Consider the following 22,646-nt stretch of genomic DNA (forward strand, 5'->3'; position numbering starts at 1 on the left):
CTCTCTCTTCTTTCTTGAATAGTGAGAGAACTGTGATCTGGGCTCCACACTTGTGCGTGCCTTAGCTTGAGTCTGGGCACTACGCTAGGGTATGTGAACCTCTCGTATGTGTTTGTCTGTGTTTGTACGTGTGGGGTGGGGGGGTCTAGGACAACTTGGCACTGTTCCTAAGAGGTTGTGAGGAGTTAGGACTAAAGGGATCTCAACTATTTGACCCAGGAGACCTACAGGACACTACTCCACGCAACACCAACAAGTAAGTGTGTGTGTGTGTGTGTGTGTGTGTGTGTGTGTGTGTGTGTGTGTGTGTGTGTGTGTGTGTGTGTGTGTGTGTGTGTGTGTGTGTTATTGGTAAGATACTCTCTAGCTAACTGTTACTAACATTAAATTTACACTGGAATTATTGAGACATTTGGTGATGGCTATTATTTCTGTCTTATATAACATCATTATTCTGTGTGTGCGCATGTGGGCGGCTTTCTAAGTGAAATGGATTCTTATTTTTTGTTCACAGAGACCCCTGGTCTCAGTGTTGCTCCCACTGACAGACCTTAGGTCATCCTCCACATTCTCTCTCTCTCTCTGTGTGTGTGAGAGAGAGAAAGAACCTTTATGCTTTCTTAGCCCTGTTTAGCATCTGAATCATCCTCCGTACCTGAGTGTGTTGTGTTTGCGTGTACATGTGCTCCCCACCATCTATGTAGGTTTCTATATCTGTCCATTTGACAGATATATTTCAAATGCAATGCAAGACAAACTCATGGTTTGGACCATAGTTGCATAGCAACTATGTGTTGTCCTCTGCGAGAGATGGGCTGTCAGTCATGAGGGAGAGTAGGTCTCATGGATACTGTGAAACTAAAGTAACACGCCGAGGAGATCGCCATGGTTACAGGACTAGTTTGTTCAGCCTGAAACGACAAGGAGGAAAGTTAGACTTTCAGGGTTTTCCATTTGCTTGCGCTTTGTATGTTTGACTTTGTGTTTACATGCTTTGTTGAGCATTCACCATCATTAGTCAGTGGCAATGCCTTAAAATCACAGATCTGCCCAATTGCAGAAACACATTTTCTTATCACAGCTTTAAGAAAGACACTCAAGAATTATACCCACTTTTGGACATTTAATCCTAATTTTCAGTAATAAGCCTTCTTGTATGTTATCGTATAGCAGCCAAGTCTATAAAATTACAATATTCAGACACCTTTAAGTCCAGCACTGTTGGAATGGCTGGTGATTGTAGAGGCCTGATGTGGCAGCTGCTATGAAGTCTGCTACGAAACACTCCCAGCTGCTATGAAGTCTGTTATAAAGCACTCCCAGCTGCTGTGACGTCTGCTATAAAGCACTCCCAGCTGCTATGAAGTCTGTTATAAAGCACTCCCAGCTACTGTGACGTCTGCTATAAAGCACTCCCAGCTGCTGTGACGTCTGCTATAAAGCACTCCTAGAACCCCCGTGTGTGCAAGAAGAAAGCACACTCATGATGAGAGGGAGGTGTTCATGACTGGTGACGAAGACGGAGAGAGAGAACGGGGGAGAGGAGAAGCAGAGAGGAGACAGAATTAAGCAGCACCTAAGGGTGTTTTTGTCTGAGAGAGGCTGAAGCAAACCATCAGGAAAAGTAACTACGCTGTGGAGTCTGCTAATAAGTCCTGCTGCATTAGCACTTCAGCAACAGAACCTGTGTCGCAGACTGAGGTTGAGAGCACATGCACAAGAGGAGAGGCACTACGCCTCTGTTCCCCTCCTCGTCTGTCCCTCCCTCTGTCTCGGCGTTGTGCTGGGAGCTAGATTGGAAAACAACTTTGAAAAGCTGGGGTTGTTATTTCAGGACAGATGCGGGTCATTCCTAGATGAAATATCGAAAGCAGCTCCTCGGTACTTCAATAAAGTGGAGGGGCAGGTCGCACAAATATGCCTTTTCCTGAGATGTGTAATTGAATATATTGATCAGGCTGTGTATATATTCCTGTCTGGATATGTGTTGTACCACTGCAGTCAACTGTAACTGCTTTTGGGAGGGGTCTGAGAAGTAGCGTCTGTGATTTAATCAAACAAATCAGTACTAGCCTTAGAGCCAGAGAATGAAGCAGCTTTTGCCTGAGGATTACACAGGCATTCAGTACTAATGTACCTGAATCTACACTGAGTGGAGAAAACATTTTCAAACTGCTAGGTTTAGTGTGTGAGTGTGAGTGTGTTTTTTTATTTTTTATTTATTTATTTTTTTTAACGGAAAAATGTAAATTGTGGAAGACTGAAGGCCATACCAAGGCCATACTGGGGGGGTGGGGGGGGGGTGTATGTGTGGTATATGTTTCACCAGGAATTCTTGATATTTTTTTCCTTCAAGTGATTGAAAAGAAAAACAACCCTTTATCTTTCTTTCTCGTGCTCTCTCTCTCTCTCTCTCTCTCTCTCTCTCTCTCTCTCTCTCTCTCTCTCTCTCTCTCTCTCTCTCTCTCTCTCTCTCTCTCCCTCTCCCTCTTATTCTGTCTTTCTCACAGAGCAAGTGACTGCAGCAGGAAATTGAAAAATGTAAGTAAAATATTCTATCTTTATAATATAATATATATCTTTATAATCTTGCAGCCTGGGGTTTAGTTCCATCTGTCAGTGCTGAAAGGGTTCTGTGCACTTGCTCTTGTGTGGCCCTCACTGCGCCCTGTAGCCTCTCACTGACTTTCATTCTGCATCATGTATTAGTTTCTGCTTTCTGTGTTTTCATTGCTGCACTTTGTGGTCCTTGAAGCGATTGCAGGATAGCCCATCCATAGACATCTTTATCTTGCAGTGCTAACTAGGTGTGTGTGTGTGTGTGTGTGTGTGTGTGTGTGTGTGTGTGTGTGTGTGTGTGTGTGTGTGTGTGTGTGAGACTGTAGGCATTGGTGAATGGGTGCTTGTAATGGGTTTCTCTGAGCTGTGTTAGGTGCATTACCACACACAAGTTCACAAAATAAAAAAAAAACTTGCATCAGTTTAGCGAAAGGCTGTCAGACTCTAGCTTTGCAGACACAAATCTGACCATCAGTGCTGATGATAATTTATGCACTGTACCGAAATCCACGATTGTCATGTCTTTTCTTGTTTCTCTGCTGTAACACTCACATTTTGTATAAAGTGACCTTATGCTTGAGGAAGGACCTTTTAAAAATAAAGCTCATATAAATACACAAATAAATTATTCTGGGTCAGTGTTCCTTGGAGTTTATTATACATTTAAATTAGAACTTTCACAAACATCCATTCCCTAGCTCTTTTTTTTTGGGGGGGGTATTATTTTGGTGTTTTTTTTTTTTTTTTTTGGTGTCTCTTTTTTTGGTGTTATTTTAATCTGAATCCAAAGAGGGTGCTGTGGGTTATTGGTATGTGGTCGCTAGTTTTTTTTTTTTAATAAGATTGTGTGTTTAGGGTGGCTACCCATCACCTTTCTAGTTTGTGTTTTAGCAGCATGTCACACTAAGTCTTAGGTTTTATAGCCTTATAGTGTTTTATGGTGTTACTGAAGTAAAAAATGGCCCATGTTTACCTGGGGATTAAAGCAGTGTATTTTGCTTTTCTGTGTCCTGTTGTATTGTATTATGTGTTGCAGGGTTTCACATTGCATAGTATCATCTTAACAATAATGTGCTGTATTCAGTTCTATTGTACCAGCCCTTTCTGGGTAGAGAGCCACTGACTAGGTTTCTGTCTGAGGCCACCCAAAACTTGTATGGTCTACGCAGACCAAAAGCGCACACATACACACGCACCGCCACACACTCTCAGGCATTCCGGCTTGCCACGTTGCATAAACAAGAGTCCTACTGTGACACTATAGATGCGGCTCTCCGGTGGACGGGGATGCTGTTCTGAAGGAGCGCAAGCAAAGCAGAAGCCCGTCTGCCGAGAGACCGCAGAGCACTGCATACAGGACTTCAGGCTGTCACACCGCATAGCAGGGCTGGAAGAGGGTGGTGGTCAAAGCAGGTGTGGCGAGTGTTGTTTTAACCCAAGGGGCAGCCATGTGTGAGACACGTTGGGTAATAGCTGAGAAAACTGGAAATGACAAGTTTGCTTATGGCGTGGACCGTCAGGTTGCTGTCGGTTTACTAAGAAGTGACTCCGGCCAAGGATGTTGATATAAACACATGTCTGAAGGCTGCACAATATATTGTTTGTTAATCATGGTTGCAATACTGGCTGATTATCTCAGAAGGCTGAAATATGAAAACCAGTCCTCTAACAGCTCTCAGATGTTTATTTATTTATTTTTCCATTGTTTTTTATTTTTTATTTTTTTCCATTTATTGTTGAGGGGGGGGGTGCGCACGCACACGCGCATGTGCACTCACATTATGATTGTCCTGCCGATTGTCCTGATTTGATGTATGTGGGTCTTTTGATAGGTAACAGCAATTTGTACAATCCAACAAACAAAATTAAAAAAGGAGAAATTTTTTTTGGCAAAATAACTCAAGCTGGTCTTTTTTGTTTTTTTAAAAATGGCAAGGAATGTCGCAATTGGAATAACCAGCAACGTAGCCATTATGTAGAATTGTCATCCACATCATCTGCTCATCCTAGTCTAGTCAATGGCCTAGTCAACGCTCTGGAAGATTTTGTCTTGTTTGAATAGAAGCCTACCTAGCACACACTGGACGTGTGTGTGTGTGTGTGTGTGTGTGTGTGTGTGTGTGTGTGTGAGACAGTAACTGCTGTGCTGTGTATGTTTGTGTCTTGAGTCCAAGAAAAGCAAAGAATGAAAAGCCCTCAGACAAATGAAAAGCCCTTTATTATTATGGGATTTTTGACCGTCACAAGTGCGTGATTAAAACTGACACACAATAAAAACCCCAAACAATAAAAGGAATTTGGTTCTCATTTGACTTGCACGCTTTAATATTGTAATCTTATTGTGTGTGTGTGTGTGTGTGTGTGTGTGTGTGTGTGTGTGTGTGTGTGTGTGTGTGTGTGGAAAAGGGCCCATCCCAGTGAACCCCCTGCATGAGTTTTAAGATTTATTAATAGGTGTACTAGACTGTCCAGCTATAACACAGAGTTTTCAGGGTAGGTGAGTTTTGAATGGATTGCTTGCATTGTTGGATTGATTGTTGCACCGGTGACAAGATTGACTGACTGCTTTTTCCAGGTCCTGATCACCATCTATTGGTTGGGTCGGGCAGCCAACAGCAGTGCCACATACAACGGGCCCACTCTGGACCTGCACGAGTTCGAGGGGCTGCTATCACACCTGCGAAAGGTAAACATACTGCTGCTTCCTTGCTGTTACTGATCTGGTACCCATATACAGAAATATACTCCACTCCACCAGGCCCCTGCTATACAGCTCTTAGCCTCTTTATGACTGATCTAACTCATGCACTAACAGACAGTCAACCAAATATGCTATCGCTTACACTACCACTCTGTCAAGCTGGTACTGTACAGCTGTCATTTCCTTCTACTGGTTTTATGCTATAGAACCGATCCCATACACAGCTCTGTCAATCAAATACGCTGCTGCTCTTTTGGTCAGCACTACCAGTTAAGACAGCACTACCATGCGGTATAGCACTACCAGTTAAGATAGATGTTCTGCTGCTCTTTTGATGTCATGCACTACTCCTTTGTCCATCAGATGCACTGTCAGTGTGGTGTATTGCTCCTCTACATGCCTCGCACGTCTCATCCCAGTTGCCGTGCATAAAGCATTTTATATTGCAGTGTTGTGGGACAATGCAGCATTGGATCTAATAGTCCTAGAGTACTGATTTCATTCTCCACTGACGAATGTAGTTCTGTGACTTTTTTTTTTCTTTTTTTCCAGAGAATTGAGTAACTGTTCTCCTCATCTGGAAATTGGATTTATAGTGTTGGCACTGCTCTGTCAGTGGGTTTTTTCTATTGTTGTTGTTTTTCCTTTGAATGTGTTTAAGGGCATGTGATTTTATGGCAAGTGGTCTGTGTCTGAGGCAGGGCTGTGTGGTGGTGAACCCTGTACTCATTGGCCTGCACACGTGAACTCACACAGCTGGCACTGGCAGCCAGGACCTGAGAGGAGGTGGATGAAAGGCACATGCACACTGATGCAACCGTGTGCTCACGCACATGCGCGCGCACGCAGACACACGCGCACACACACACACACACACACACACACACACTCCCATTTGCTAGAGTGCATTTTCCTTGGAGGAAAGGAGTTGAATGTTCTAGAACTAATGACACAGACACATGTGTAGACATGGCTTTGGGCTGACGAGGCAAGATTAGCATAGGCAGCTACATAAAAAGTGCGCTTGTCAACCCTCAGGCCTCAAGATGTGTTTTGCCAAGGGAGCCAGGGAACTTTTATAATTGTTTGGATGATAATGGTGGTGTCACACGCGCACACACACACACACACACACACACACACACACACACACACACACACACAAATACTGCTAACATGCAGCAGCCATCAATGGGATTACATCAGTGTGCTAATTTTATTTTCATTGGCATGTCATTTGTCCTCTGTGTATGCCTCCCTCTGTCTCTCTCTCTCTCTCTCTCTGTCTGAGAAGTGATTCTCCATCTGTGTAGATTGTTACAAACAGCTCCTCTGTTCTCCCAGACACAGCGCTCAGCCCGTGTCAATCGCCCCAGCTCTCTGTGCAGCGCTGCAGGTCTCTGATGAAGAGCTGGCTTGTTTTGGTGATGCAGCATTAGTCTGCTGTCGTGTGCATGGGGGGGGAGGGGGGAATCATCTGACTCATCATGCTCTCAGCTCTGCCTGTGCACCAATCAGAGCTCCGAGCCTGTCTGCCCACAATGCTGGATCAAAGGACTCGTTTTTTCCTCTTCCACTGGCTGGATTATTCACATGTTTGACGAACGGTTGCACGGGGACCTGTACGTTTGCTGCTGCAGGTCGGGGTGGAGAGAGCTCAGGCCAACAGAACGGTGTGTAGAAATGTCTCAGATGTTGTTCCTGGGATCTGCTGGAGCCGTTCTCCAATATAATATATATGACCACCAAACTGGGAGAATGGCTCAAGCAGATCCCAGGAACAGCATCAGAGATCTCCGCCCAAATGAGTATAGTCCTGGAAACAGCTAAGGTACTATGCAAGACCCGAGCTTGAAAGATAAAGACCACCCTGAGGAGGGAGAGTGGGGAGTATTTAATGGGAAATATATTATTCATAATGATAGAAATGCCTAACAGGAATAAGAAGTTCTGAAGATTGCCTGAAGCACCCAAGTCACCTTGCATACTGTTTAATAAGTATCACTTTTTTATATATAGTATTTCTAATGTGGAAATGATGTATTAATTAGGCTGATGGTGGTAAGATGCAATTTTCTGTAAGAGCGAGGAGGTTACAGGGAAACTAAAGGGGGGAAAAACTAAGAGGGGACTGAATTGGAAAGAGGGAAGGATGAAGTGAACCTAGGAGGGATGGAAAGGAGCAATGGAGAGGGAAGGGTGGAGTGATAGACTTCCCGGATGGTCGTAACAGGATGGACCTCTGCCCAGAGTCATAAGATCTGCTGGCAAAATGAAACTACATGAAATAAGTACACTGACCTCAAGAGGGAAGGCTAAGGATTCCTTATATGGGTGTTTTGGAGGTTTACGTGTGCGTGTGTGTGTTCCAGGAAGGGGAGGAGTGGGACAGCCCTAAACGCAGTATCAGGGACAGCGGCTACATCGACTGCTGGGAGTCAGAGCGCAGTGACTCCCTGTCTCCTCCGAGGCACACCCGGGACGACTCCTTCGACAGCCTGGACTCCATCGGCTCCCGCTCACGCCACACACCCTCCCCCGACGGCCTGCTCGCCCGTGGATCCAGTGATGGTGTGTATGCATGCGTGTATACACACACACACGCATTGTCTGGCCTAGACAGAACACAACAGCTTTGTGTGGGCTATGTGGTACATGGCTATAATACTGAAGGGGATGGCTGAATGATGCATTGACATTGGGTTGGATTACACTGTGTTGATCTGGCAGTCTAAGTTGTTCTGAAGTTGACAGAAGAACCTGATCAGGTGTCCATTATCCTTGACTTCTGTTTGGCTTCACCAATCTGGCCTAACCCCTCCCCGTTGAGGAAGGAGCAAGCCAATCACAGGAATGCTAAACAAACCGGCTGCTGCAGTTCTCCGTGCTACGTTAGTTGCTGTACTGAGATTCATTTGATACTTACTTTCTTTCTCGTTGTTTACATATAGTAAACAAAGACGTTGGGCTGTGACATTTGAACATCCTGTCTCTTTTAGCTGTTGATATACATATATGAATCTGTTGTTTTGCTCGTTGTGTGCTGTGGAGTGTGGTGTACATATCACCTGGGATATACGCTTCAGGTCCCTCTATTGTAAGAGCAGAAATCAGGGCTCAGAGCCTTAAAGGGGAAGGTGAGATCATAAGAGATCCCAGCACATGCAGGCTGACTGCAGTGTTAACATTGCTGCTTATCTGAAGTGACGCAATGGATGACTGTTATTGACCCTTCAAGGTAGTATAGACCCTTGTCTTGTCTCTCTTATACATACACACCTTGGGCGCGAACACACACACACACACACACACACACACACACACACACACACACACACACACACACACACACACACACAGAGTTTTCCATGTTCAGTCTGTTAATGCTTTTAAAGGCCCTGTGTATATGAATCTACTACGCCCAACATAGAAGTAGGAAATGTAATTGCTAAGTTGGAATAATTAAAACCAGTAAAGCTCTGTTCCCAGCTTCCCCCCCAACACACACACACACACACACACACACTCAATTCCACAGCCTTGTAATAAAACCCCAGCTCTTATCAACTCAACGAGTAGCAGCCATTTTTTTCTTCTCAGCCACAAACTAAATTTTGCTTCTCATTTTTGTAAGGGGTGGGGGTGTCTGAACCTCTTCCCTCCAAATGACAGCCAATCTCATCACACAGTAGAGGACCCAACCACTAACCACAAAACACTTGAAGCTTTGCAGGCTAAAGTAGTAAAAAAATAAATAGCCAAAAAAATAGCCAAGAAATCAGCCATTTGGATCACTTTTTACATTGCCAATCTGTAATTAGTGTTCCATTGAATAAACTGATGAGAAAATTAATCTGTTTATTTACTGCATTTCATCCAATTTACCACTAACCAGTGCGTCTCTCTGTGATTCCTTTGTGTTTGAGTACTTTGTACCTTCCCCTCTCACCTCCTACTTTCTCTTTGCTCACTGTCTTAGCACCTGAGCCATCAGTTTGCTCAATTTCTTGCCTCAAAAGATGTCACTATATGCAGCATCATTGTGTACTAATCAAAGGGCCTGTTCCATGTTTGATTTTGTGTTTTGACTGCGCGTGTGCATGCGTGTGTGTATATGCGTGCGTGTGTGTATATGCGTGCGTGTGTGTATATGTGTGTGTGTTTGTGTGTGCGTGCGTGCGTGTGTGTGCGCGCGCACTATTTTATACTATTTCAGTGGTGATTGATGTTGCTTTTGCTTTTGTATGAGCGTGTTGACATCCAAAGACATCAGCAAGTGTTTTTGCACCTAAATAAAATGCTCTCATCAGTCTACTGTGGTAATGAATAATTTGTTTGGCCTTTGTGCTGTAATTTCAACCCTCCATGCAGGAGTCCCACATGGGAGTGCCGGGGGATTCTCATTCAAAAGTAAACATGTGCTAGTCCAAGTGCGTGTGGCGTTGCCATTTTCCATATGATAGATTCATAACTATTTAATCAAAGCAAGACTCTTGGAGATATTTATGTGGGTTTTGAATAAAGTAATGGAGATGTCATTATTGCTTGAATGAATATGGGGTGTTTTATGTCTACAGGTCCACAAGTGAGCTATTAATGGTGTATAACATACCATAGCGTCAGCCAGTTTGATGGGTTTCCCTCTGCACGGCAGCACACTGGATTTGAAATTAAGCAAAGACTCTTTGAAGTCAAGCAGTGATTATAAACTGCAGACTGTCACCTATAATTGTAGGGTATTTGCATCCATATCTGGTGAACCGTGGAGGAGCTGACGCCCGTTTTATATACAGCACTTCTCCTGTGGGGACTCCAGAAGGAAGTGTCCCATTCTCTCTCTCAGCCAGCTGCGTGTTGCCGTGTCGTATGGCAACGTGTTAGAGCCGACTCCCCCTGCGGGACACGCGTCTGGAGTCTGCTGCGTTCGGGTCTCGTCACGGAGACCAGGGAAGTGCCAGCGAAGGAGGCCGTCATGAGACTAAAAAAGCAGAGACATTGCCACAACATTGGCAAAGCACCCTGGCAGACCACAGAAGACCACAGCAATGCACGACCCAAGCAGACATTTACTCGTGAGCAAAAACGGAAGAGGTCAAGAGAGGAATACACTAGCAAGACCTGAGACGGCTCACCACAATATGCAAACCACTAGTAAGCCTCATGAACAGAAGCACGAAGCTGCAGAAAAGAACAAACAAACAAAGAACTGCTGAAACACTACATGAAAATGGCTGTAGAGACTTGGTCATATGAGTCAAAGATCGAACTCCATCAAGAGGTCAATCTATGTTGGATCACTGTATGAATGCCAAAGTGCAAGCCTCTCTAGAGCTCAGCCCTCCTCACTGAATGGAGGTCAGTCCGTAGTGGGTAAGGGCCTCTGAGTACATAAGGGAGCAGCTGACTGAGTGTTTACCCATAACACAACAGGCACTTGCTGACCCTGAGCTTCTGTGCTTCTGCTGTCCCTCTCTGCTTTGAGGCAGTGTTTACCCAAACAGTAATTATGCCACTGGATCCAGTTAAGTTCCGTCAACCAGGAGAAACTGGATACTGACTGAGGGATGCTTGTCATTTATTAAAGGTGTGACACAAATCGCTACAGAGCAATGGTCTTGTGATTTAGCTTCTCGTCTCGTCTCTAAATAAAATCATTTGTTGCATTACTGCATACTATACTTGGTATTGGTATGCAAATTTGTCAGTTTGAATTTGTAGTTCTCTGTAAGAATGCTGTTGTGCAATTAGTTTCCCCACCCATAGATATATATTTATATATATGAAAAGAGAAAAAAAATGTTCCTACACTGATTAATGTACATGAGCCCTTACGAGATCGAGTTGCTTCCGCTTCACCCGAGGTTTCGTGCTTTCTCTGACAGCTCTAGGTCTTTTTGAAAACAAGTCTTGTTAGTCAAAACAGTGAGGAGGTAGAGGGTCACTCACCTGGAATGGAGGGGAAAAGCGCAGTGGGTGTTTACCCACTGCAGACAGAGGGCTCAGGAGCTGCAGACAGAGGGCTGAGGAGCTGCAGACAGAGGGCTGAGGCCACATGTGCGCAATGTATTACTGAGGAAAATGTTGAGACACAGGATGAAGGAGCACAGATGAGTGTCTCTTGATCCAGGTGCTTCTGGAGAAGGAAGTTTCCGCCTTGTTGCACTCGTGAAGCAGCAGGTTCTGTCACCATCTTCCTCTCAGAATGCCGACCTGTGTCTGATGTGTGTGGTTTTGTTTGTTTGTTTGTTTGTTTTGTTTTGTTTAATAGATGTACAGGTAGTGAAAGGTGTATTTTTTTTTAATCAACTCCCTCTGCCAAACTCAGGAGCTAATGATATGAACACTTAAAATGATATTGGCATTTATAACACTATGAAGAAAGTGTGTAAATGTATGCCAAGATGGGAAACGTATAATAATCTCTGATGAGTGGGTACATTTATAGGCACTATTAAAGATTCATTTTATCGATTTATAACACTATTCCATTTTGTTTAATGTTAGAAATGTTAGTGATTTTTAATTTTGGCTTTAGTTATGATAGCAAGAGACCTGTGCTCCTTAACTCCCTGCCCCTGTGTCGCAGGCCGCGGCAGCGACTCGGAATGCGACGTCCCGCACAGGAAGCTGCCGGACGTGCGTCGGGATGACATGCTGGCACGGAGGACCTCGTGCAGTGAGCCGCGCACCGCCATGCCCTTCAACCAGTACCTGCCCAACAAGAGCAACCAGACGGCGTACATGCCCGCCTCACTCCGACGGCAGCACACTGACCGCGAGGATGGCCACAAGAGCCGGAGCAGCGCCACATCACCCACGGGAGGGGAGAGACCTTTCAGGCAAGAGCTTGTACCTCTGTCAGCGGTCACACGTGACTAGTCACGTATCACATATCTGCATATGAACAAAGCCACTTTCACAGTGTACGAATGATACCCTTGTTTCATTATTCAATAGTCTTACAAAGCTTCAGGGATATTTGGGAAGGAGAGGAAATCAGTGCCATGTTAGCAAAGGTGTTTTTAGGATTTAAAAGCCTTATAGCTCATTTATAAGCTTTATAAATGAACATCTAGAACGTCTCTGCATGTTATGTAGTGTGAAAAATGTTGCCAGTGTGGGAACTTGTAGGTTGTGTAATATGACAGATGTGAGAGGGTGAATGTGTTGAGTGATTCTGGAAGAGTGGGAGGCAGGAGATGACACTTCTCAGGTATCCTGTCAAAGAAGATCTCAGTTAAATTTGTAGGAATGAAAGCAAAATGTTTTGCCTCCAGTTAGGGTTTTGCAGAGTTCTCCAGATGGCTTCAACATGGATAAGGAGGAATTAGGTCAGTGAATCCAACTGCTTTGCTTCAGAGAGGTCTCAGGAGTCTGGAAGATCAAGGTCAGCTCAGAGGCTTGGAATGGGAAGCTCAGTATAAGGTTAAAATTGGCAGAATATTGAGAGCATTCTTTAACTTGCTGAGTGCAATAGAAATAATCCTCATTTAGTAAACATTAGCTGGTTCTTGATGTTTTATTAGCTGGGGGAGTAGAGCCCTACTTGTTTATACACAGCCTGGCTTGGCCGTCCCCAGCAGGACTCACTGCTTCGGCTTCTGGCAAAAACAGCCCAACAATGTAGGGGCTACAGGCACATGAGCTGCCAAGGCATTTGGGGAAAGTGCTTTGAGATGGCCTTCTTCTGAAAGAAAAAACCCCACATGCCTTAAACACCGCCAAACTCAACATAGTACTCCTGACAACACTTGGAGCTAGCCAATTTTTCCTCATGTCCTGACTAGGGGGTAAAAGAAACAACTCGGGAGTATGATAAGTATTTGGCACCATGGTGGGGGCTTAAGAAAAGAAGAGGGGAGAGAAGGCTTCTTTTCCATATTTTTTTTGTACATTCTGTTGATTTAATACAGTAGTGGTATGAGGGGAGTGGCTGATGGAGACCAGATGTAGGAGTTAATTGATGGAAGGCTTGGAAGCTGGTCAGTTACAATACCTACTGCTGGTCTGAACACAGATAAAGGGACATTCCACATTTTGAGACCTACGGACATGCTTACTGTTTTTGCGCTTTGCTTTTTCTGGGAGGTTCATGTAGGTACATTTTGAACCTACATTGTCTTTTTATGTATAATTACGTTACTGAGATACAGGCAGTTTCTTGTTCTCTCTCCATCCTACCTCCATTATAAATTAGTGCCGTTTAAAAAGTTGTACTCTTCACATACAGTTGCTGATCTTGCGTGGTATGTGTGCATGTTTATTTGTGTAAGATATGAGACTGCTGATTCACACTAGGGTTCTTGCATTTCTCCCCATGCATCGTTCCCTCACTCCATGCTGCAGTTTCTTGTTTATAACCTCTTTTAGTAGCTTTGCTGATTTATCTCTTCCAACCTGGTTTTCAATATTATTTTGTGGACAAAATATGCATACATTTACATTTATGGCATTTGGCAGACCTCTGATCCAGAAGAACTTGTGTATATATTAGTATGACAGTATATGCGCTTCCTGGGAATTTTGCTGCTGCAGTTATTGTGTATGCATTTGGGTCATTGGTTTATTGTGAACTATTTTGTTTGTTGTTTATGGACATGTTTTGTGGTCATATTGTGGCCCAAATCCTCTTGCCATTCTCAAGTGACTGTTCCCATGATGGCACCTCCATCCCTTTATCCAGACACTTTTAAACTCTTACCCCCCCCCCCCCCCCTTCCTTAACGAGGAGTCAAGGAAGAATGAAGCAATGTCTCATCACGCTCACCCATTCATTCAGAAACTGAGCTTGGGTTGCACTCATCCCTCCACCAGGAGCCTCCCAGATGCAGCATATGTCCAGGGTCCACCTCCTCCACACAGCTGAGGGATGGGGAAGAGGCCCCATTGTGCCTCTGCCATCAGCAGCCCAAGATCTACCAGCCATATCCCAATCTTACCACAGTGTTCCACCAGTGTTGTGCCTCGTCACTTATGTTATGCCGTCACCTGTGAATCGACCAGCGCTGTATTGCAAGCTGACCCTGCAAGGTGTAGCACATGCAGTACTGATCTGGCATCTTGTTGAAGCATTGCAGAACTTCATTAGAGTAGGACAGCTGTCACGTTGAATCTCTGTCCATCTACAGAATTTACATGTTCACTACTGATTCTGATCGCAAATGCAGTTTTTAAGCACAGCCTCTTGTGACATTCAAGCCCGTTTCTCCAGTTAGTCCTGTGCTGATACTGTTTATAGAACAAGTTCTGGGAAGGGAGCTTCAGAGCAGAAGAAGAAAGGGCTCCTTCATCTGTGCTGGCTTGCTCCCATGACTGGAGCTCAGCATCCAGAGAAGCATGGCTGGCGCCGTGGAGAGTCTGCGGTCCAATGCAGCCCGAGCTCGGGTTCTGATGGGCATCAGGGGACATGGGGCCAGGTGGCTGTAGTCGGAGGTCCCGGCCAAGCCTCTCTTGGAGGGACTGTCTGGAGTCTGACGTGTGACTACGGACTATGGAGTCAGGAGCTCGGACACAGCCAGCTCCTGCAGGGTGGTCCATGGTGGGTCGGAGATGCTGTTCCTGTGCAGGGTTGACCTAATGAGTGCAAAACAGGACGTGAAGGATGTCAGCTTTGGTTAAAAAGAGCCAGAAGACACATTTAATGAGGGATCTTCAGACTTCATCAGGAGAAATGCACCGCAACTCATACAGGAATGAAATCCTTGGCTTATAGTCATGGAATAACAGAGCAGTTAAATTATGCGAAAATTCCTGCTTTTCATTAAAATGAGTTCTTTTATCATAGTAGTTCATTGTTTGTTTGTTTGTTTCTAATCTTAGGGCAATTGAATTGAGCATTGCCTTGCTGGAGTGCCATAGGTGCTTATATCGTGTTATATTATCCATACAGTTATATAATAATTAGAATTGATGTGCTGGCTGTAGTGCTTACTCTGAGTTTTTGTAAGAACAGTCTCTCCATCTTACCTAGACAAACATGCACACAATATGTGTCCCACCCAGAGGAAGAAGGGAAATGATGAAGGGTTTCCTGTGTTTGAGACTCGGCATAGTTGGCTGAGCTGAGCTGGGTTTGCTCCTTCAGGAAGGCTGTTGGGAGTGGATCGCGCGGACCCCATGATGCACATGGGCAGTGTGATCAGAAAAGGGGCTGGGACTGTACAGCACTGCAAGTCTAACAGTCTAAGGTTACGTAATGAGCCTTGGCATACCTCACATTCACCACTTTTCTCTGGGGATAGGGGGAGGGGGCGTTCAGCTTGCCCCTGTAAAAACATCAAACACTGTGCAGTCTTCTGCGTCGGCTCATTTACAGGGCTCACTTGCGCTACCTGCAGCTCCAGGAGGGTCAGCCTCTTACTGCGCACCAAACTTTGGCACAGTGCACCTGGCTCTACCAGTCCATGGCTGGATCAGGTGCGCTGGGCTGGACTGGTCTCTGCGGCTTCAGTGGAGCTGGGTTATGCAGCACGCACTTTCAAGTGCGTAACTTTCAGCAATGACTGTGGTATCTCCTGGCTGTGGTATCTCCAGTTCCAAACTGGACTGGTGAACAGACCAAATGAGGGAAGGCGCTCATGCCGGCTCAAATATTTAAAAAAATTCACAAAAAGTCTGGTCCGTATTATCGACAGCAGTTACCTTCCCAAAAGCCCCATGCCTTGTTTAGTCTGATGGGTTTAAAGTGGACATCCTAATGATGTTTATACTATTGAATGCGCTCAGGAAAAGCATTTATAGCACCGATTGTACTGGTTTCTCAGCAAGCAACAGTGAATGGTCTCTGTGGACAAGACCACTGCTTCACTGCAGACATTGGGTCATGCTCAAATAAGATTCTAAGAAGACCAAATTAGCCTTTGCCACCATGAAAGCACTGTGACATTTGCACCCTTGCTGAGGAAGCTAGGTCTGTGTCCTCTTTGTTCCCAGAGTAAGCTGAGCACTTGTACAACATGCTGTAGTGCGAATGGCCACAGAATAGAATCCATGCTGTGCTGATCAGAACTTTTTCATCTTAACATGGGAAGCCTCCATTCTGTCAGTAGCAAAATTGAGCGAGTGTGTGTGTGTAAAGGTTGGGGTTGGGGGGTGTATGCTGGCACAGCGGTGGTGGCATTGGGCCGTGCCAGTTCCACTGGGCATATGGCACCAGCGCTCTCGGCTGGGTGTGTGGAGTCGGGGGCCAGCCAGTAGCCACTGAGGGTGCTTCGTGTGTGAATGCCAGAAAAGAACTGGCCTCTTTGAGGGAAACATGAAAGACTCCATTCAGGAGTCTCTGTCTGCCACACATCCAGCCCCCAGTATCTGTCCCATTCAAACATAGAAGGGCCAAACCAGGGCACAGCACTATAACTGTGAACCACATGCAGCATGAAAATGATTTAGAAGACTTTTGCTCAAGTTTCTCTCTTGGCAAGATGAAGGGGCCTGAATAAGATTTTCAAGAGGAGATTCTAGTGTTGCAGTCCGACTCTTTCCCTATACCTTCCCAGCAAGCCTTTAACCATGAATTTGCTTTGCTTCCTCTATGTATATGTATAGTGTTCTTGTGTAACATGTCACATGGTCAATATGAGTGGAAGGGATACAGTACTGTGCAAAAGATTTAGGCAGGTGTGGAAAAAATGCTGTAAACTAAAAATCCTTTCAAACATACAAATAATTGTTTATTTTTATAAATTTACAAAATGCGAAGTGAGCAAACAATAAAAAATCTAAATCAAATCAATATTTGGTGTTGCTACCCTTTGCCTTCAAACCAGCATCAATTTCTATAGGTACACTTGCACAAAGTCAGGGATTTCGTAGGATTATAGTCAGGTTTATGATCAACCAATTATACCAAACAGGTGCTAATCAACCAATTATACCAAACAGGTGCTGATCAACCAATTATACCAAACAGGTGCTAATGATCAACCAATTATACCAAACAGGTGCTAATGATCATCAATTTCACATGTAGGGTGAAACACAGTGATTAACTGAAACATAAACAGCTGTGTAGGAGGCTTGAAACTGGGTGATGAACAGCCAAACTCTGCTACCAAGGTGAGGTTGTGGAAGACAGTTTCATGTCACAGGTCATACAACATGGAAAGACTGACCACAGCAACAAGACACAAGGTAGTTATACTGGATCAGCAAGGGCTCTCCCAGACAAAGGTTTCAAAGCAGACTGGGGCTTCAAGATCTGCTGTTCAAGCTCTTTTGAAGCACAAAGAAATGAGCAACGTTGAGGATGGTAGACGCAGCGGTCAGCCAAGAAAACTTAACTTAATGCAGCAGATGAAAAATATAACAAGCTTATTTCCCTTCAAAATCGGAAGATGTCAAGCTGTGCCATCAGCTCAGAACCGGCAGAGATCAGTGGGACCCAGGTACAACCCATCTACTGTCCAGAGAAGCCTGGCCAGAAGTGTTCTTCATGGAAGAATTGCAGCCAAAAAGCCATACCTCTGACATGGAAACAAGGTCAAGTGCCTCAACTATGCACAAAAACATAGGATGTGGGGTGCAGAAAAATGGCAGCAGGTGCTCTGGACTGATGAGTCAAAATTTGAAATATTTGGCTGTAGCACATGGCAGATTGTTTGCCGAAGGGCTGGAGAGCAGTACAATAATGAGTGTCTGCAGGCAAGAGTGAAACATCGTGGAGGTTCCTTGCAAGTTTGGGGCTGCATTTTTGCACATGGAGTTGGAAATTTGGTCACGATTAATGGTGTCCTCAATGCTGAGAAATACAGATGCAGATACTATACATCATGCAATACCATCAGGGAGGCTCATCACTGGCCCCAAATTTATTCTGCAGCAGGACAATGACCCCAAACATACAGCCAATGTCATTAAGAACCATGTTCAGCGTAAAGAAGCGCAAGAAGTCCTTGAAGTGGTGGTATGGCCCCCACAGAGCCCTCATTTCAACATCATCGAGTCTGTCTGGGATTATATGAAGATACAGAAGTATTTGAGGAAACCTACATCCACAGAAGATCTGTGGTTAGTTCTCCAAGATGTTTGGAACAACCTACTAGCCGAGTTCCTTCAAAAACTGTGTGCAAGTGTACCTAGAAGAATTGATGCCGTTTTGAAGGCAAAGTGTGGTCACACCAAATTTTGATTTAGACTTCTCTTCTGGTCGTTCACTGCATTTTGTTAATTGATGAAAATAAACTATTAACACTTCCATTTTTGAAAGGATTCCTAGTTTACAGCATTTTTTCACACTTGCCTAAAATCTTTGCACTGTACTGTATAATATAAATACAGAGGATAGATTTAACATGCATTTACCAGTGCACATTTTGCCAGTACTTCACACTGTCTCACACTGCTCACTGTTGTCCATGGTGATAATTCCATAATTCTCTCAGCAGTAGCCCTGCCCACTCTTACTCTGAGGAACTCTACCGCACGTCCTTGAAGACCAGCTCCATGGCAGCAAGCATCGTAGTGACCAGCCCTCTCAGTCCCAACACTCAAGCCAGTCCAGGGTCATGCAGGAAGTTCCCTCGACAAGTCACAGAGAAAGAGGGCAGGGTCTCTCCCACAGCTGACTCGGGGAGGGACGACATGTGGGCTCGGCGCAGCCAAATCTCACCTAAACATGGCAGCCCAAGCCCCACCCACTTCCTCCCTGTGCCTTCGACGGCCAGTCAGACAGGTCGTCCAGTGAAGCTGGGGTCAGAAACCGAGAAGCCTCAGAGACGGCCTTCCTGGTTGGAGGATGATCTCTCACCAACGTGAGCCCCCGTATTCAAGCCTGCTGTTTTAAGGCCTAAGAGCATCTTAAATGCACTTATTGCATATACTAGTCCTTTTATTTATTTGATTAAAATCTTTTTTTTTTTAAGTCTCTGAAATGATGCCATTCTTAATCCATATATTTAAAGCCTCTCAAGCTTGTATGTTCATGCCAATGCATGAACAAGTCCATTTAATGCAATTCCATTTAATTCTGGAAATACCATTTGTGATGAGGCATCATGACACAGACATTTCTCATCCTCTTGAAGCAGACAGAACCTAGTGCTTGTGATAGTGTGAACTTGATTTACATCTGCTGGAACCATCAAACTTTAAATTAAGAACATTTTTCTCATCTCCTTTAAATGGCTGGTTCTCCTTCATTTTATAATGTCTGGACTGCACTGCTGTGCATGTTATATTAGAATTGTTCTTTTATTTTATGTAAGCCCTGGAACATATAAGCAGGGAACACATTGCTTTGGTTGCATGTGCTGGTAAGAAGAACTCTTAGACCAGAAGGACAGCGACGACCGATGTCATTTGCATGGAAGCCCTTGAGTTTTTTAACCTTCTGAACTTAACATGAAAGGATTTGCATGAGTGTTACACATGTATATCTAACCTCATGATTGGTCGAATACAGTGTCAGTAGAGTGAGGTTAAACTGTGACCACCTTGAGCCATTTGCAGAAGACCAGTTCCTCTCCCTGTCATCTTCTCTTTGACAACATTTTTTGTCACCTACAAGGAATGGTCTCTGTGGGAGGACAGCAAAGGCAAGTGATACTTTAATGGTTGAAAAAGGACTCTATAAGTCCTTGTCATGGAATCAGATCTGGTGAGCAGTATTATTTTTGCTTCATGTAATTCTCTACAGCTGACATGGATCTATTTTGTTCTATACCCAGTGACTTCAGATTCAATATCTACTCACAATCTGTAGAAAAATCCATATGGTACCCTTGGTCAGATGTTTGCCCTAGACTCTCATCCACAAAACATGCAGACCCCTAATAAAAGGAACCATAAAACCAAGTAGCAATACTTGAATCCTTCCTTATTCACCATCCCATCACACTACTGAGTTAATTCTAACTTCTGCATTGTTCTGGCTAATCAAATCCACGGAGTCTCTGGCTCATCACATTTATCTCTCTGGCCTATCAACATGATAGATTTACAGCTGCTTCCTGCTATATTCTATTTAGGAGGAGTGCAGTGTGTCTGGTGTGAAATTTTATTTTTGTGTTCTGGCTGGCCTGTGTTTCCGAGTGTCTGCGTTTCATGTGGCCATTTTAAGATGAGACCGCATGGCTCTCTCGCTTGCACACGCCCTCTCACTACGTCACACGCCGTTCCTTTAAGGTGCTTTTGGAGGACCCAGCCGCTGGCTCCTCCTCTCGTAGCCTGGACACTGGGTAACACTTGCTTTGAAGGATTTATTTCATCCCCATCTTGTGTAATAAGATGTCTGGTTTCCCCATGTGCTTGCAGTATGGAGTCAAAACACCACATTTGGCATCCAAGATATTTCAGTAAATAAGCGCACTCTAAACACTGTGTGTGGACACTCATTTATGTTACGGTTTGCGTTGACCCTGTAATAGCGCTTGTTAAGGCTGCTCTCTTGTGTCCAAGGGTAGGGAATTCTCTGATCACATGCACCTTCTACTGAGATAGACCACTTGCACTTTCGCATTATGAAGCATCAGCAAAGGCTCATGCCATTTCATTCAGAGAGCCTTTGTGTGTTAATGCGAGTTGATCAGTAGCCTCATTACAAACCATTGTTTTTCTGTGCTTCTCCCACCCCTCTACCCCTCTGCCCTGACCCCTCTACCCTTCTCACACCACCACCCCTCTACACCCTCGCCACAACCCTCTTACCCCCATGCCTTGCCTGTTGTAGATTCAGCCACAGATCTAGCGAATCTGACGACCCCGAGTAAGTTCCTCCGACAGCCGCACATTCATTGATTGCTCCTCCTCATGGGAGACCCCAGCTTCTTTCTGCATGTGCTTGGCTTGGCTCACGTGTCTCGGGCAGGGCAAGGTTCTCGGGAGCTTTCTCCAGCTGCGCACTGCACCCGCTTGCTCACACTGGTTAACAGAGTGGATGGGCTGCTCATGGTCCCTCGTCCGTTTTGCCGACTGAAATGATGACGACATGTGAGCAAAATATTGCATGCACATCTGTCTTTGTGCTAGTAGGCAAGAATGACCACAACTGACATCAAGATGTGCACACACTAATGCAAAACCTCGGAAGTGACATATTTTCTTACAGTTGTTAAACAGCTGAATTACTTTCAACACATATTTAAGGACACAGATTTGTTCAATTTGATATGGAATATTTTTAATCCAAAACCAAAAAGAATCCATTTTAATGGTTATATTTGAGGTTGCAGATGCAAATGATCGTATTGGACTGAGGAGCACATTATGATATTAAGATAACATTATGGAACTGGAAGTGAGGTCTTCAACAGGATTGACAATGATTTGCTTTGGAAGAGGATTGCTCCCTACCCTGCTCACTAGCTCCCCCTGTCTTTGAATCTGAATTGACAACCCCAGTTGGTTAGGCTAGTACTTGGTTGCAACTCCAACACTACAGCTTTCTATTTATTTATTTATTTTTTTTGGAAAACGGGGTTGGCAATATTGCCTGACGCAATATATTGTGATATTTTAATAGAAGTCATATTAATTGTAACCAGTACTAATCATAGTACCAAGAGCATCAAGTGTCTTCAAGCTGGGTGATCTAAATAACAATTACAGCTCAATCATACACCACGCAGTACTGATCGATGCTTATCAAATCTGCCATCCAATGTCACATTTCACAAAGTCACGTGAAACAGGAGGTGTTGGTGGGGTGTGTGTGTGTGTGTGTGTGTGTGTGTGATGCAGACAATTGAATGAATCATCTTCCCATGCCCTCCTTCTGTGTTTTTAGGAGCATGAGTATGATTGACATGAGGAATGAGGATGATGTCATGCTGCCAGCGCACAGTCCAGTCCGTCACGAGCTGATGCACAGCCAGTACAACCGCATGAAGGAGGAGGAGAGCCACTGGCAGGATGTGAGTTGCTACCTGTCAGTGATGTAATAAGGAACTGCTCTCTGACCGCAAAAGGCTCTGTGTCCTCGGAAACAGCTTATATTGCGCTAACAAGCGCTACACCTGAGCGAGTGGGGCGGAAGCATGAGTTTGCGGGGGTTTGCTAAAATGCTAATGTGAAGATGATGTAGGAATGCATCATTTGATTCATAAAATAATGTGATAGGAGGAAGCAGATTTTTTTGACTGCGCGCGTGCACTGGCATGTGTATCTTCAGGACCTGGCACGGTGGAAGAGTCGAAGGCGAAGCATATCTCAGGATCTGATAAAGAAAGAGGAAACAAGGAAGATGATGGAGAAACTGATGAAGCGAGATGATGGCTCACAGAGACGGAAGAGTGTGAAGACCTACCGGGAGATAGTGGAGGACAAGTACGACCACTGTGAACCTCTTCTCTTTTTTTTTTCTCTTTGGTCTCTTTTCTACAGCATGTTGTTCATACATTCCACTGTGGATACTGTGATTCAAAGCAAAATGTAGGTTACACAAGAAAACTGT

At 44.6% G+C, this 22,646-nt stretch overlaps 1 protein-coding gene across 17 annotated transcripts in view; it reads left to right on the forward strand.

Moving 5' to 3' along the window:
• The window catches only part of limch1b (LIM and calponin homology domains 1b), a 65,127-nt gene that overhangs the window by 29,703 nt on the left and 12,778 nt on the right, over positions 1 to 22,646 (forward strand). For 13 of the 17 annotated variants that reach the window (XR_014117461.1, XR_014117460.1, XM_081698628.1 and 10 more), the window contains 9 exons: positions 150 to 256; positions 2,511 to 2,541; positions 5,135 to 5,245; positions 7,633 to 7,831; positions 11,847 to 12,099; positions 18,643 to 19,008; positions 20,925 to 20,960; positions 21,981 to 22,107; positions 22,365 to 22,519. Coding sequence is in view for 15 of the 17 variants with exons in the window: in XM_081698628.1 (XP_081554754.1) it covers positions 150 to 256; positions 2,511 to 2,541; positions 5,135 to 5,245; positions 7,633 to 7,831; positions 11,847 to 12,099; positions 18,643 to 19,008; positions 20,925 to 20,960; positions 21,981 to 22,107; positions 22,365 to 22,519 (1,385 nt within the window). In the remaining 2 variants the exon portion in view is untranslated. The remainder of the gene's footprint in view (positions 1 to 149; positions 257 to 2,510; positions 2,542 to 5,134; positions 5,246 to 7,632; positions 7,832 to 11,846; positions 12,100 to 18,642; positions 19,009 to 20,924; positions 20,961 to 21,980; positions 22,108 to 22,364; positions 22,520 to 22,646) is intronic. The other 4 variants (XM_081698626.1, XM_035531964.2, XM_081698627.1 and 1 more) reach the window with 2 other exon arrangements.

Source organism: Electrophorus electricus, chromosome 16 (genome assembly GCF_041902795.1).
Source record: "Electrophorus electricus isolate QZ-2024a chromosome 16, ASM4190279v1, whole genome shotgun sequence".
NCBI lineage: Eukaryota > Metazoa > Chordata > Actinopteri > Gymnotiformes > Gymnotidae > Electrophorus > Electrophorus electricus.